The sequence below is a fragment of the Spizellomyces punctatus genome, assembly GCF_000182565.1.
Source record: "Spizellomyces punctatus DAOM BR117 chromosome Unknown supercont1.9, whole genome shotgun sequence".
Lineage (NCBI taxonomy): Eukaryota > Fungi > Chytridiomycota > Chytridiomycetes > Spizellomycetales > Spizellomycetaceae > Spizellomyces > Spizellomyces punctatus.
Window position 1 is genome coordinate 180,130 of NW_015971545.1, and position 12,640 is coordinate 192,769.

At 44.0% G+C, this 12,640-nt stretch overlaps 5 protein-coding genes across 5 annotated transcripts; 3 read left to right on the top strand and 2 right to left on the bottom strand.

Annotated features, from left to right (window-relative positions):
• The first annotated feature begins 205 nt into the window (after positions 1-205).
• Positions 206-2,078, top strand: SPPG_05439 (uncharacterized protein). Its single transcript, XM_016753653.1, has 3 exons — positions 206-995; positions 1,059-1,190; positions 1,261-2,078. Exons 1-3 carry the CDS (start codon positions 341-343, stop codon positions 1,875-1,877), a joined length of 1,404 nt encoding a protein of 467 aa, XP_016607224.1. The 5' UTR covers positions 206-340; the 3' UTR covers positions 1,878-2,078.
• Positions 2,079-4,513: 2,435 nt separating this feature from the next.
• On the bottom strand, positions 4,514-5,145 carry SPPG_05441 (uncharacterized protein; the record flags this gene model as incomplete). Its single annotated transcript, XM_016753654.1, has 5 exons — positions 4,514-4,601; positions 4,666-4,766; positions 4,826-4,848; positions 4,922-4,983; positions 5,057-5,145. The coding sequence occupies 5 exons, from the start codon at positions 5,143-5,145 to the stop codon at positions 4,514-4,516; spliced, it is 363 nt and encodes a 120-aa protein (XP_016607225.1).
• Positions 5,146-5,352: 207 nt separating this feature from the next.
• Positions 5,353-7,469, top strand: SPPG_05442 (uncharacterized protein). The gene is made up of 7 exons (XM_016753655.1): positions 5,353-6,142; positions 6,200-6,268; positions 6,348-6,515; positions 6,601-6,725; positions 6,794-7,028; positions 7,106-7,162; positions 7,225-7,469. Exons 1-7 carry the CDS (start codon positions 6,041-6,043, stop codon positions 7,351-7,353), a joined length of 885 nt encoding a protein of 294 aa, XP_016607226.1. The 5' UTR covers positions 5,353-6,040; the 3' UTR covers positions 7,354-7,469.
• SPPG_05443 (uncharacterized protein) lies at positions 7,423-9,119 on the bottom strand (the record flags this gene model as incomplete). Its single annotated transcript, XM_016753656.1, has 4 exons — positions 7,423-8,410; positions 8,485-8,851; positions 8,914-9,005; positions 9,078-9,119. The coding sequence occupies 4 exons, from the start codon at positions 9,117-9,119 to the stop codon at positions 7,475-7,477; spliced, it is 1,437 nt and encodes a 478-aa protein (XP_016607227.1). The 3' UTR covers positions 7,423-7,474.
• A 1,180-nt stretch (positions 9,120-10,299) lies between these two features.
• SPPG_05444 (uncharacterized protein) lies at positions 10,300-11,937 on the top strand. The gene is made up of 3 exons (XM_016753657.1): positions 10,300-10,844; positions 10,912-11,440; positions 11,524-11,937. The coding sequence occupies exons 1-3, from the start codon at positions 10,569-10,571 to the stop codon at positions 11,649-11,651; spliced, it is 933 nt and encodes a 310-aa protein (XP_016607228.1). The 5' UTR covers positions 10,300-10,568; the 3' UTR covers positions 11,652-11,937.
• Positions 11,938-12,640: the final 703 nt, after the last annotated feature.

Below are 12,640 nucleotides of genomic sequence, written 5' to 3' on the forward strand. Positions count from 1 at the left end.
TCATTCCCCATAACCCATAATCTCTTGCATGCCATGCCAAGATATTTCAAAATAACGAATAATATTGCTTGGCATCTAAAAAACCACACAGCACACATTTCAACGGAAGTGTTCAGTGGCTGTGTTACTGCGCATTCTCACAGAGGCACAGTCATGGCGATATGTGGGCTGAGCAAGATGAGCCTTTTTGGTTTTGCGGACGGGGGGGGATTGAAGGAAAGTGTTCAAAAGGAGCTTGAAAGATTTGGAGCATCCTTGTTCCAATTCCACATCTTTTGCTAGTGTTTTGTAACGCACATCATACTACGTATACGGGTTTTAAGCGGACTCTAAGCCCAAAATGATTTCAACGGGGACGATGCACCGCGTTCTCCTCCTACTCGCATTCAGCACCACCGTGCTCGGCTTTGGTCGATACAAACCACATGCCGGCGCACGCCCCCAGACATCCTTATGGGATGCACGACACCCTGGGTTTAAAGAAGCCGTCAGGTACTATTATCCCTATCGACCAGAACGGATACCCTATCAGCAGGCCTGGGAGGAGATTCCAGTGCCGAGGGTCGGGCCGGGTATTCCGCCTCCAGAGAGGAATGGACCGGAATGGTGGGGTGGAGAGGTTCCGCCTGTGAATGGTGAGGGGTGGGTACCTCCTCAAAAGGGTCAGTTTCCATCACCCAAGGGTCAATGGCCCCCTGTGAGTGAGGACGACTTTAAGCGGTTGCCAAACCCTTTTCAAAACCCATCACCCATGATGCCTACGACAACGACTCGACCCGCTGCGGCATCTATGCCAACAACAACACCAAGCCTTGCTGCTCCTGCTGCTGTTTTGCCTGCTGCTGCTCCTGCTGTTGCTGCTGCTCCTGCTGTTGCTGCTGCTCCAGCAAGCCCTGCATCAGATGGAACCGTCAATAAACCTTCACCCGAATTCGCGGCCCTCCAAGCAAACGCAGCAAACGATACAGAAGGGAAGGCAATCGATAATATCAATGGTAGGGAGTGTTGTAATTCCCTCTATTCCAATGGTTTGTCGTATTGACATGCATGATGTGTAGCGGCTTTAAACCAGATTACCGTCTACAACACTGTTGGAGCCATTATTTTAATGGTGACGGGAATCATGTTTGTCTTTTTTGGACACAAGGTGTTTAAAGCTGTTATTTTTATCGGTGGATTTTACTTTGGAGGTACTACAGTGTTTTTGTGTATTGTATTTTTGGTTGGTGTACAAGTATTGATGATTTTTGTCTTTCTTAGGTGTTTTGGCCTACGTGACCCTCTCAGCCCTCGAAGCCCGCAACGTGAGTTTCGGCACACACCGCGACCTAATCTTCCTGATCGTCAGTATTATCGTCGGTCTCTTGATTGGATCCTTATTCTTGTGTGTCTGGCGGTTGGGTCTCTTTGCCATTGGCGCCATGCTCGGCTTTACCCTGGCCATCATGATCCTTTCACTAGGCAACGACGGTCTCTTGCACGGTGTCGGCCGCACAATCTTTATTGTCGTCCTGACAGTCGTATTCGGTATCCTGATCCTCTTTGCCGAACGTCCCATCTTGATCATTGGGACCTCCTTTGCTGGTGCTTTTGCCCTGTTTGTCGGTATCGATGTCTTTGTCAAGGCGGGACTTGTTGACGCGCTGCGTCGGTTCCTTGCGAGCGGTTCCGTCGAGTACGTCCCTGCCAAAGGCGTTTACTTGGAATTGGGTGGAATTGTCCTTGTTGCGTTGGTGGGCATTGCTGTGCAGTGGTATATGACGCGCAATAAGGGACACAATCATCACCGTGGCAAGCTTGCGCATGGATCAAGGGGCGAAAAGGCACAGTTGGTTGCACCCGAGACGTCGCAGATTACGGTTGTGACAAAGCATTAAGGATTGGAATTGTTTTTGTGGGGATATATCCTTTTCTTTTTTTTGTATATTGGGATGGATGGGGATGCAGAGGAATATTTTTTTTGTTTGTATACTTGAATGAACATGCGACTTTTGCATATTTTTGCAAAACACATTTATTTGTAACGAAGACTTATGGTCCGTCACATTCAATGGATTTAACATACATATCTATGAATCTTGCATCCAACCGTCTCTCTACACCGACATCAGCCTTTAGGTCGGGTGTTCAGCAAATCCTATCATAAAATCTGGCTTTATCATTTCTTCTCCAATGCATACTGGCATGTTGTCCACTTTTAGTTATCCGATAGCGTCTTTTGGAAGGGTGGTTGTAGAGGGTAACTGGCGGGCAAGACAAGAGTTTGGGTTAACATGGTGACAAGGGGAGATTGTAACGAATTCAAAGTGTGACTAGGTAGTTGGGTGATAACCCCTCCGCTAAATGTTCTTACTGAGAAAAAAGCAAGTTTTTGGGCACTTTAACAAAAAGATATCTCCCAAAGGGCAGCGCCAGAGTTTTCGAATGGAGATGGACAATGAGGGGAATAGACTATGTTAAAAAAGCTATACTGGACGTGAAATCATTAGAATATAAACATAACGCTGTTCTGGTTCGGAATTGCCACAATGAAAATATTCAATACTGTCTATAAACTCCAAACGAACAACTCTATCCAAAGGGTTTTAAAAATCCCTTTTAATAACTCGGTTTCTTCAATGTGGGACTTGGAATGGTTTTCCAGTTTTTTTTTGAACGTATTTTCAAACTTTAGTTTCTCGTTTGTTGAGAGTACTTGTTAAGTGTATTTTGGAGGGGTTGGTAATGTTCTCTGTTTTCCGTCTTGAATAACTTGGGATGGATGATGGAGGGTGCAGGAACGGTAACATTTGGTAAAAAGTTACTTGGCTAGCTAATGGACGTAGTTTAATGACCAAGGGTTTGTAGTTTTTGACAGAATGCAATATGAAAGAATACTCTAGTATTTTTGATAAAAACGACACGGTTCAGTCCTGCATTCAAAAACGAAGCTACGAGAAAACGTCAAATCAAAAATACCAACTCAAGAATGTTTGATAAACGTCAATGTTCAAGTTGCATTTTATAGTTAAAGCTACGATGTGAGCAACATCATGGGCAAGAGTACAAATATTCTGGATGCTATGTATCTGCACTTTTCAAAAAACTTATGCATTAAAGGCACGTTTTAGCCATATCCATCTCTCAAGACCCAAACCAAAACCTACAGCACCGCATGTAAAATAAACCCATAGAACCACCTTGAGAACAAAAAAAAAGAAAGAATACCTACGGTGGTTGGGACGAGTGAGTATAACATCATCACAACACACAAGATCACATTAAAGCCCCCCACATAAAAGCCTCACACCATCCAACAAAAAAAGCTTATAAAAACTTCCAACCGACCCAAATAACCCACATACAAGCAAATCGTTCTTTATACCACTATCTGTTTTGTTTTGCTAAAGTGATAACCATGTCAGATGCCATCCAACCACCCGCAGGTGGTGGAATCCGGGGATCACTCTACGACGGTCGGCAGGGGTTCTCAAATGGTCGTATCCGATGTACGTATGCAAAAAGTCGTCAATTCCAGATAGACAAAAAAAAACATAGTTACATTGCATTTTTGTTCGAAATAGCTGCATGGGCCTCTGCATACGCACTCTACATCCTCTACCTCCTGGCACACCTACTGAAACCCATGTGGGATCGATACCTGGCACCCAGTACATCGGCACCAGCCACAAGTGGTCAAGGCGAAACGGTTCCAGCGACTACGTCGACGATTGCGGCGGCGGAGAGTATGGAAATGAGGCAAGAGAAGAGGTGGAAGAGGAGGTTGGGGAGGTTTGCGGGGGCTTTTCGGTGTGGGTTTTTGGCGATTTTGGCGACGACTTTGGTAAAAAATGTTTTTTTTTATTTATTATGGGGGATATTATGTAGTGCTGGCTTTTTTGTGTACAATTATTGATGCCAACTTTTGTTTTCTTTATAGGTGGTCATGTCTGGCCATGGGTATACTCGGGTAAGTGTATCTCATTCCCCTCAAAATAACAAAAAAAAAAATACCTAAATCTAAAACCTGAATTTTTAGACCTCGATTATTCTGCAATGGCTCGCATTCGCCTTTATTCTCGTCTGGGCTCTGGTTCAGTTCCTTCCATCTGCATGGGGATGGATCTTGGATGTCCTGGTATGTTTACATTATTTATGTCGTTCGTGTTTTTATCTATGAAAGGGATTAATGATGGAGGGGGTTTGTAGGTGACGGCCATCTTTGTGATTTTGTTGCTGATTGTTTGGGGGATTGCGTGGTGGGCTGCTCCGTCGCAGGGAGTGGTGGGATGAAGAAAAAGTTTTGTTTTTGCGCAAGGGTTGGAGTAGCATTTGCATATCAGAGTAATTGCTTTAAAGTAGTTTTATTGTGGTGCGTATTTTGTACTATTGTAAACAAAAGAAATATCATCTGTTTTTGCATTCGCTGCCGGTAAGCCAATGATATCTCGCCAAAAACCTTCCAATAAATCCTCCAGATCTTGCACGCCAGTCTACTCCCACACCTTTAATCCATCAACTCTACAAATCTCTTTTACGCAGCAGGAGCATTTTCCTTTTGTCCCAACTGCCCCGAAGCAATCATTTGCATATACGTCCCAATAATCGCCATAAACGCAAACCTATAGAACACAACCAATCAATGACCCGCTAAACCCATAGTACAAATCTGGCTCATTTACGTACGATATCCCACTTGCACCCTGTCTACCATCCGATTCGCTCGCCTTGCTCGTGCATACTGATAGGATACTGCTTACCAATGCGACCCAAGATACCCACCGCAGCTAAAAAATGACATGAATTCTCTGCATGTGACAAGTTAAAAATGCAAAAATAAACATACGCGCAACACCATTCCTGTTATACCTAAACATGAAAAAGTATCAGCAAAATGCTATAAAAAAGATTAACCACAAAGAAACCCGCCCGAAAAACCTACCCGCAACAATCCCAACCATTCCAATCAAATCCCCCCATGGATTCCTCACTCGGAGGTGGATACTTGAACGGAACGATATCTACTCCATATTAGCCTCACATAGTATATTAATCATAGCAGACAGGCTAATGTTACCTTCCACCCGACGAGGATCCTCGTACGATCTCAGTCTGCCCATGTCGAATACCCTCACGAGTCCATCCTGTGTGCGTAGCGCTCATCATGCCCCCAGACCGCATCACGTGATATGCTGACGTAAAATCTGAGTTGGAAGGATTTTGAGGGGGGGCGGTGTTCCCTTTTTTTTCGATAGGTTTCCATTGTATGGCTACTTATGAACACTTGTGACGTTGTAATGGTATCATATCATACAGTGGGTAAACTGGTTTAGTTTGGAGTAAAGCAGTGTGTTGATGATGAGAAAAAGTGTTTATGGTTGAAAGTTGACAACAGCGAATTGAAATGTGTTGAAAGTGACCCTTGAAATATTGGGGATCTGCATTGTGTCATTGTAGCGTTGGTAGCATCTTGACGTTTTAAACCCACGGGTATCGTGAAAATCCCAACCCTTTCAGAAAGAACAGATCTCTCAAGTTTTGTCTTTCATTCCAATCATGCGAGTACCAGCGCATTTCATAGCATCCTTTACTCCCTACCCATCCAGCTCCTCTCACAAAAAAGCCCTCCCACCCCCCAAAACACAATGTCCCGACAAGTACGTAACCCATCGACTCCCCACCGAGCTTTTACAAAGCATCATGACCCGCCTCGATACACCCTCGTTAGCCTCCTCAGCTCAAGTCTGTAAAACATGGAACACCCTCTTAAGAGATAACATTCTCTGGAAACGTCTCTGTAATCAAAAGGATTGGCATCCAATCTCGAAAACAAGGACAGAAATGATTAAAGAGGTTTCATTGACACCTTGGAAACATGTATATAAACATAATTTTTTGACGTGGGTGAATTGGATGAGGGGAGATTGTCAGGTGAGGAGTGTTTTGGATGTTGAGGGGAATGGTAGGTTTGTTGTTTTGGTGTGTTGGGATATAATGGGAATCGTTACTTTTCCATTGGCTTTCGTAGTCTTTTTGACGTTTTACGTATTTCAGTTCATTCATGTGTTTTTTTTCTTGGTTTTGCTGTGTAGGGAGGAATCTACCTATGCAATTTGATGATTCGTGGGTTGTCTCGGTCGTCTTGGGCGAGGACGGCAAAGTGGTAAGTACACTTGTTCAAAATCCTGATATCATCAACCTTCCTAACAACTCTTGACAGTGGGATATGGAAACAGGCGAATGCCATTTCCGCCTCGTAGGGCACCAAGGAACCATCTCAGCAGTAAAGGTAACACCACTTCACCAACACACTACAATATAAAGAATGTCTCTCTAATATGGGTTTCTCTTTTTTCGTTTTCTCTCAGTTTGATCGGAAATACGTCGTAACGGGCGGGATTGACACGACACTGAAAATCTGGGACACATCGTCTGGAGAATGCCTACGGACCCTCGTAGGACACCAAGGCGAGATCGTTTCGGTACAATACGATGATGATGTTGTTGTATCTGGATCTGAGGACTGTGATATTCGGGTAACGATTCTTTTTTTTGTATTTAATGTTGTTTGACTATTAAAACATTTCTTGTTGAAATCTCTGGATTTTTGGTGGTTCTTAGGTCTGGCGAATGGGCACTGGAGCGTGTTTATCGGTTCTTAGTGGACATACTGGGGCAGTCTGTTGTCTCCAATTTGAAAAAGAAGTGATTGTATCTGGGTCGGCAGATCATACCATCAAAATCTGGTAAAACCCCCCAAAAAGAAGGAACTCAATCATCTCCCATAGACTTACCACCACTCAACATTTACAAGGTCGTTATTGACACCCACAACCCCCCGCACCCTAACCGGACACACAGGATACGTCTATTGCCTCCAATTCAATCACACACGAATTTGTTCTGGCTCTGAAGACGCTTCTATCAAAGTATGGGATATGGCCTCTGGGGAGTGTCTTCAAACGCTTTTAGGACATGAAATGGGGGTGGTTTGTTTGCAATTTGATGAACGAAAGATTGTAAGTGGGAGTTCGGATAAGAGTGTCAAGGTGCGTTTTGTTTTATCAATGTCTTTAACGTTCCTCATCTGTACTCACAATCTGTTCGCTTGCATTTGGATGGCTAGGTGTGGGATATGAAGACGGGGTCATGTCTCTACACTCTTAAACAACATACTGAAACGGTATGCCAAAAGTACGCTTTTTACCTGCACAGGTCGTATTGGTATCTCAACAATCATCCCAGGTCTGGAATCTAAAATTCACATCGACGAAACTCATCACGAGTTCATTTGATCGGTCGCTGCTAGTGTGGGATTTTGCTGTCATTGATGATGACGATGATAAAGAGGAGAACGAAGAAGAAAAAGAATAAGACGCATAGAACCGGAACCGTATAATTAGAACATTTAATCAAACACAATAATCAAGAATGGATGTATTTTGAGCGAGAAAATGAAATAATCACATAAAATTCAAAAAGATAAATGCGGGGGTTATACAAATTGAGTGTGCAAGTTATCACCACTTTTTGACTTATTATGCTTTGACTGGCGTTCCTCGGTGCATCGGAACGTATCTTGGATGCCCGGACGGGGTGAACCACGAGGAGGTGCAACAAAGGAGGGTATGGTCCCTGGAGGGAGTTGAAGGTTATTGGAGCGGGATGAGGAGCGAGATGTTGATTTGGGCGAGGAGGGTGTAGATGGATTTGATAAAGACGAGTCAGATAGACCTAGGGCATGGAGTAGTTCGCGGCGTTGGGTTTTGGGAGGGAGAGGTGGCAGGATTGACGGATCTGCTAATGTATCAGAAAGGAGGTTGCTCGATCTACTTCGGTACATGGTAGGTTCTTGTGTTTGTTGCTTATTGGTACTTGCAAAGAGCTCTGCAACCGATTTCCGGCGGGCTTCAGGTAAGATTCTTTTGACACTCTTGCGTTTTTCCTGTGGTGTCAATGGAGTAGAAGATAGTCCCATGGATCCGCTTAATGACTTTCTGGACGACGATCGTCGTCCCATGGATCCGCTTAATGACTTTCTGGACGGCGATCGTTTCATGTACCCAGCATCTCCACTTCGTGCCAATTCCACCGCACTTTGAAAGACAACTCTTCTGGGACGATCTCCCCCAGTTCCATACGCCAGTATAAACTCATTGCAGTCCCCAATAGGATCAACACCCTCCACAGCGGCTTTCCGCATACCGTCCATAACTCTACCAGCAAAAGAAGAAAGGATCTCGCATTGGGTTTCGGTGGTTTGGGTCAATATCGATTTGTAGAGTTTAATGCGTGCCATTTCGGTTTCTTGGATCGTGTCTTGGAGGGAGCACATTTTGTCTTCCCAGTCGTCTTGGGCTTTATCGAGTCGTGTAAGGGCGCTTCGATACTCGGATTCGGCGCGGTCGGCTTCTTGCTTTAGCTTGTCCGTCTTTTTGGTTATGCATACAGGTTAGAATATACTAAAGGCCTGGTAGTCTCATCAAACTCAAATACAAAACAAACCTTTTCAGACCTCATAATCCCATCAACAGATTTCCACACCTCTTTGCTTTTGCCCATAAACTCTCTAGCATGTTTCTGCAGTCCACTCGTCTCCTTTTCCAAAACCTTGTTTGCCCGCTCAAACTCTCCTTCAACGCTTTTCTTGACCCTCTTTTGCGTGCTTTCGATAAAAGTCTGTAAAGGCTCTACGACTTGTTCATTCACTTTGGTCGCGTATTGCCGATGAGCTCTTGAGAGTGTCGTGGTGAAATTGAGCAGTTTTTCAAGTGTTGTGAGAAGGGAGGGTGTGTGGAGTTTTTCGAGGGTGGGCTTGTACCGGTGCGCAAGACTTTGCAGGGACTTTGCATACTCTTGTTCTACCTCGGCTCTTGAAAGAAGCGTCAACAGGTAATATCTCAAATCAAGTCTTGGGATGTTTTTTTTTGTTACCTTGCAATGAAGAATTCCAGCAGGATTTCAGAATCTGCTACGCTACAACCACATTTCTCTATCAAGGTCGTCATACCCGCATCGCCTTCCCCCTAAACATTTAACAAAAAGAAAAATCAATGTTAAATGCTGGAAATCATCCAACCAAAAGGTATTGCAGTTACCCAAAAGTTTTCTCGAAATGGGACCGGTCGTAGTGCTGTCATGGCTGTCATCGTTCTACGTCCTCTGTAAAAACCAGAGTAGAAAGATGCAAAAAAAAGACAACTTTGATAAAAAGAAAATGGGGTGAGCGAATTTAGAAGAGTCTCCCAGCTTGCACATGTGAAATAGCTGCAATCATGTATAAATGTCTTTCTTCTAAAAATAGGATTGGAGAACAAGGATGATTTGGATTGTGCATTTGGGATATGTTTCTTTTTTTGGGGAGATGTTTTGGAACATATCTCTGTCTCCCCTATGCATTTGTTTAAAAATAGAGGTCGTTAGTGCCAATTGCGTCGAATAAAGAGTCTATCGCAAGCTGCACCAATATAAACGCTAAGCAGCGCATGCTGATCCAGCGCTGCATGTGTTTTATGCTCGTTAATTGATATGCAATCATAGCATATTATCCACTATGGTTGTTACTTTTAAGTGTGGCATTATGATACGGCTGACTAATTCCATATCCATAAATTCAGTAAAACATTAAAGTTCATCTGAAAAGATATCATCGTTCAATTGGCACCTTTGTCAATAGTCTCTTTGAATGGAATCACGTCCGACCAAACAACTGGTTTGTTCACATGCCTGAATATTGTACTTTTCCGGCCATTCCTCCTCCTTATCAGCAGTAAAAGTAGGAAGAACATCCATTGCTTTTGTCGCCCTTTTGTCCTCGTGGTCGAAACCCAAGAATGAGCACTCTTAGCACTACTAGCGGCAATTCTAGTGTTGTAGGTTATCAGTATATGTTAATCCCTGCAGGTCATGACACTGGTCCCGATCAAAAGTAATCACTTCAAATTATGTATGATAGTAAAAACAACTTGTGTGTAGTATGTGTAATGTGCTGCTATAGTCCTGCTCTTTTTCATGGTGGTCTCACCCAACATCTACCTCACCAACATAATGAGCCAAACCCGCGCAAATGGGAGATGCGCACACACAAAGCCGTGTGTGTGCGCTGATGGGACTTGCGCCGCGCTTGTCGTACATGACCTACTTTTACGCTACTTTCAACATCTAAATGAACCACCTCATAAAAACGGACTTTAGGTCATCTCACGTTTTTGTGGTTGACCGTACGCAACATTGTCGTGTGACTAGAGTTGTTAACAAAGAAAATCGCATGTGCTCCACACACACGCGCGTTGATCGTGAATTCCATTTGTACTGTAGAGGAATTCTTTGCAAACCGACTTGATTCTTATGCAGAACTTATGGATTGCGGCTGGCCGTTCAAAGCTGCCAGAGTACAAATGTCGGATTGTGTGAGGAGGAATCCGAAGATTTTTATTCCGTGACAAACGTTATGCAGGTTTTGTCATGTCATACCTTTCGATACCCTCCTTGAACTCGGGTAGGGGCATAAGTATAAATACGCAATCCCCACCGACTTTGGGTATCCCCATACATAAGCTCACAGTAGAATATAGAAACAAAGCAAAAGCATGCAGCTTACATCCGCCCTCATAGTTTTATCCACTCTCGCATCAGCGCACGGATTTCGCCTCGTCGATAACTGGTCCGGTCCTTCCTTTTTTGATCAGTTTTCTTTTTTCACTGGCAATGATCCGACGCATGGTTATGTTGACTATGTTGATCGCGGGACGGCTCAGGCACAGGGGTTGATTGGAACGAGTGGACAGACGGTTTTTCTTCGTCCTGATAGTACGAACCGTGCGGTGGGTCGTGGGAGGAAGAGTGTGAGGTTGACGAGTAACAAGGTAAAGTTTTTGTTGATATAGCTGCGTACTGTATGTTTGAAATGATTTTTCTCATTCGCATTTCTAGTCGTACAATCAAGGATCCCTCATCATTGCTGATATTGGGCACATGCCGGTGGGCTGTGGGACATGGCCGGCCTTTTGGACGGTAGGTCCCAACTGGCCTTCGTCAGGAGAAATCGACATTCTCGAAGGTGTCAACAACCAAAACAAGAATCAAGTTACCTTGCACACTACGGCGGGATGCACGATGGCTGGTGTTGGCAGGGACCAATGGGCGATTGCAGATGCACTCAACTGTGATGTGAACGCACCAAACCAATTTCCCAACCAAGGCTGCTCCAATGTTGATCAGAATACCAATTCCTACGGGCAAGGATTCAACAATATTGGCGGTGGTGTGTATGCAACTCTATGGGACGCTAGTGGTATCAAGGTGTTTTTCTGGTGGCATGACATTGTGCCCCAGGACGTTCGCAACGGGAATCCCAATCCTGCTGCCTGGGGAAAGCCCACTGCAGTCTTTCCCTTTGGATCCAATTGCCCTGCGAGTCATTTTCAAAATCAGCAGATTGTCATTAATCTGACCTTTTGCGGTATGTATTCTTTTGAATGTTTGTTTGAAAATACCATACATAACAATAACACATGCAAAAAAAAAAAAAAACTCATCTCAAAGGGGACTGGGCTGGCTCGGTCTTTTCGCAAACCTGCCCGGGCGACTGTATCGCTTTTGTACGCGACAATCCGCAAGCCTTCCGTGATGCATACTGGGCCATCAACTCTGTCAAGGTCTATCAACAGTAAAAAGAGATTCAAAAATGACCTCCACGCGCTCCCCTTCCGTTCCGCAACCTCCGAGATCCACGTTCATTAAACAATCCCTCCGAGATGGGCGGATGCGATGCAAGCGTCATTTTACCAGCAGTCAAACAACAATAATTTCACATGTCTGTCTGTGTGTGTGCTTGTGCTTGTATGTGTGTGCTTGTATGCTTGCATGTGTGTGTATGTGATATTTGGTAGTTCCCCCTCTATGAAAATAATAAAAAACAAAAAAGTGAAGGCTGCGCGAATCGAACCCTCCGCCCCAAAATCCCAAAAATATTAAAAATTTTAGGTTTTAAAAAGGAAAAATCCAAACGTTTTGGGGGAATTCGATTTAGAAAAAAAGGGAAAAACCTTAAAATTTTCCCTTGTTCTGTTGAAAAATAAAAAACATGCCAACTGTCAAAAACATCCAATCGAATAAATCACAAACACAGCCTCCCTTCCCATGGGTACAATTGGGTGGTTTGTTGCCAAGGAAACAGGCGGAACAAGTTCCGTTCTCTTTAATAGAAAGCCTTGGCGCGGATGTGGCCGTTTTTGTTGTTCGTTTCGGAAAGGAGTCGATAAGGTTAAAGTTTTTAGAACAATCCAATTGCACGATTTTAGCACGCACGCTTTCTCTTGAATTGCCCCTCGGGGGACTTTCTCTCAAACAACAACAACAGCACTGCCGACGATACATCCTATATTGCCCGACTCGGGCCTTTTTCTCCTCTCTTTATGGCGGGTCACTGTCAAAAGGTGGTGATGAGCCTCCCTTTTCTTGCTTGTTATGAATGAAAAAACTAGCAAAAGCGCTTGTTTAGTATGAGCGGATGTTGAGCGGAATTACCCGTTCGTTTTTTTGTTGATCAGTATGTGCCTCCGAGCCAAGCCATCTTCCACTATTTTTGCTTGTGTGTATGTGTGTGTGTGTGTGTGTGTATATACATACATGTATATAATAATATGACTCTGTGTGTGTG

Coding starts and splice junctions, on each gene's coding strand:
- SPPG_05442 (XM_016753655.1), top strand. CDS start 6,041: ATGTGTTTTTTTTCTTGGTTTTGCTGTGTAGGGAGGAATCTACCTATG. Junction 6,726..6,793: donor GATCATACCATCAAAATCTG/GTAAAACCCCCC, acceptor AACATTTACAAG/GTCGTTATTGACACCCACAA. Junction 7,163..7,224: donor TTAAACAACATACTGAAACG/GTATGCCAAAAG, acceptor CAATCATCCCAG/GTCTGGAATCTAAAATTCAC.
- SPPG_05439 (XM_016753653.1), top strand. CDS start 341: ATGATTTCAACGGGGACGATGCACCGCGTTCTCCTCCTACTCGCATTC. Junction 996..1,058: donor GGCAATCGATAATATCAATG/GTAGGGAGTGTT, acceptor CATGATGTGTAG/CGGCTTTAAACCAGATTACC. Junction 1,191..1,260: donor CGGTGGATTTTACTTTGGAG/GTACTACAGTGT, acceptor TGTCTTTCTTAG/GTGTTTTGGCCTACGTGACC.
- SPPG_05444 (XM_016753657.1), top strand. CDS start 10,569: ATGCAGCTTACATCCGCCCTCATAGTTTTATCCACTCTCGCATCAGCG. Junction 10,845..10,911: donor TGAGGTTGACGAGTAACAAG/GTAAAGTTTTTG, acceptor TCGCATTTCTAG/TCGTACAATCAAGGATCCCT. Junction 11,441..11,523: donor CATTAATCTGACCTTTTGCG/GTATGTATTCTT, acceptor CTCATCTCAAAG/GGGACTGGGCTGGCTCGGTC.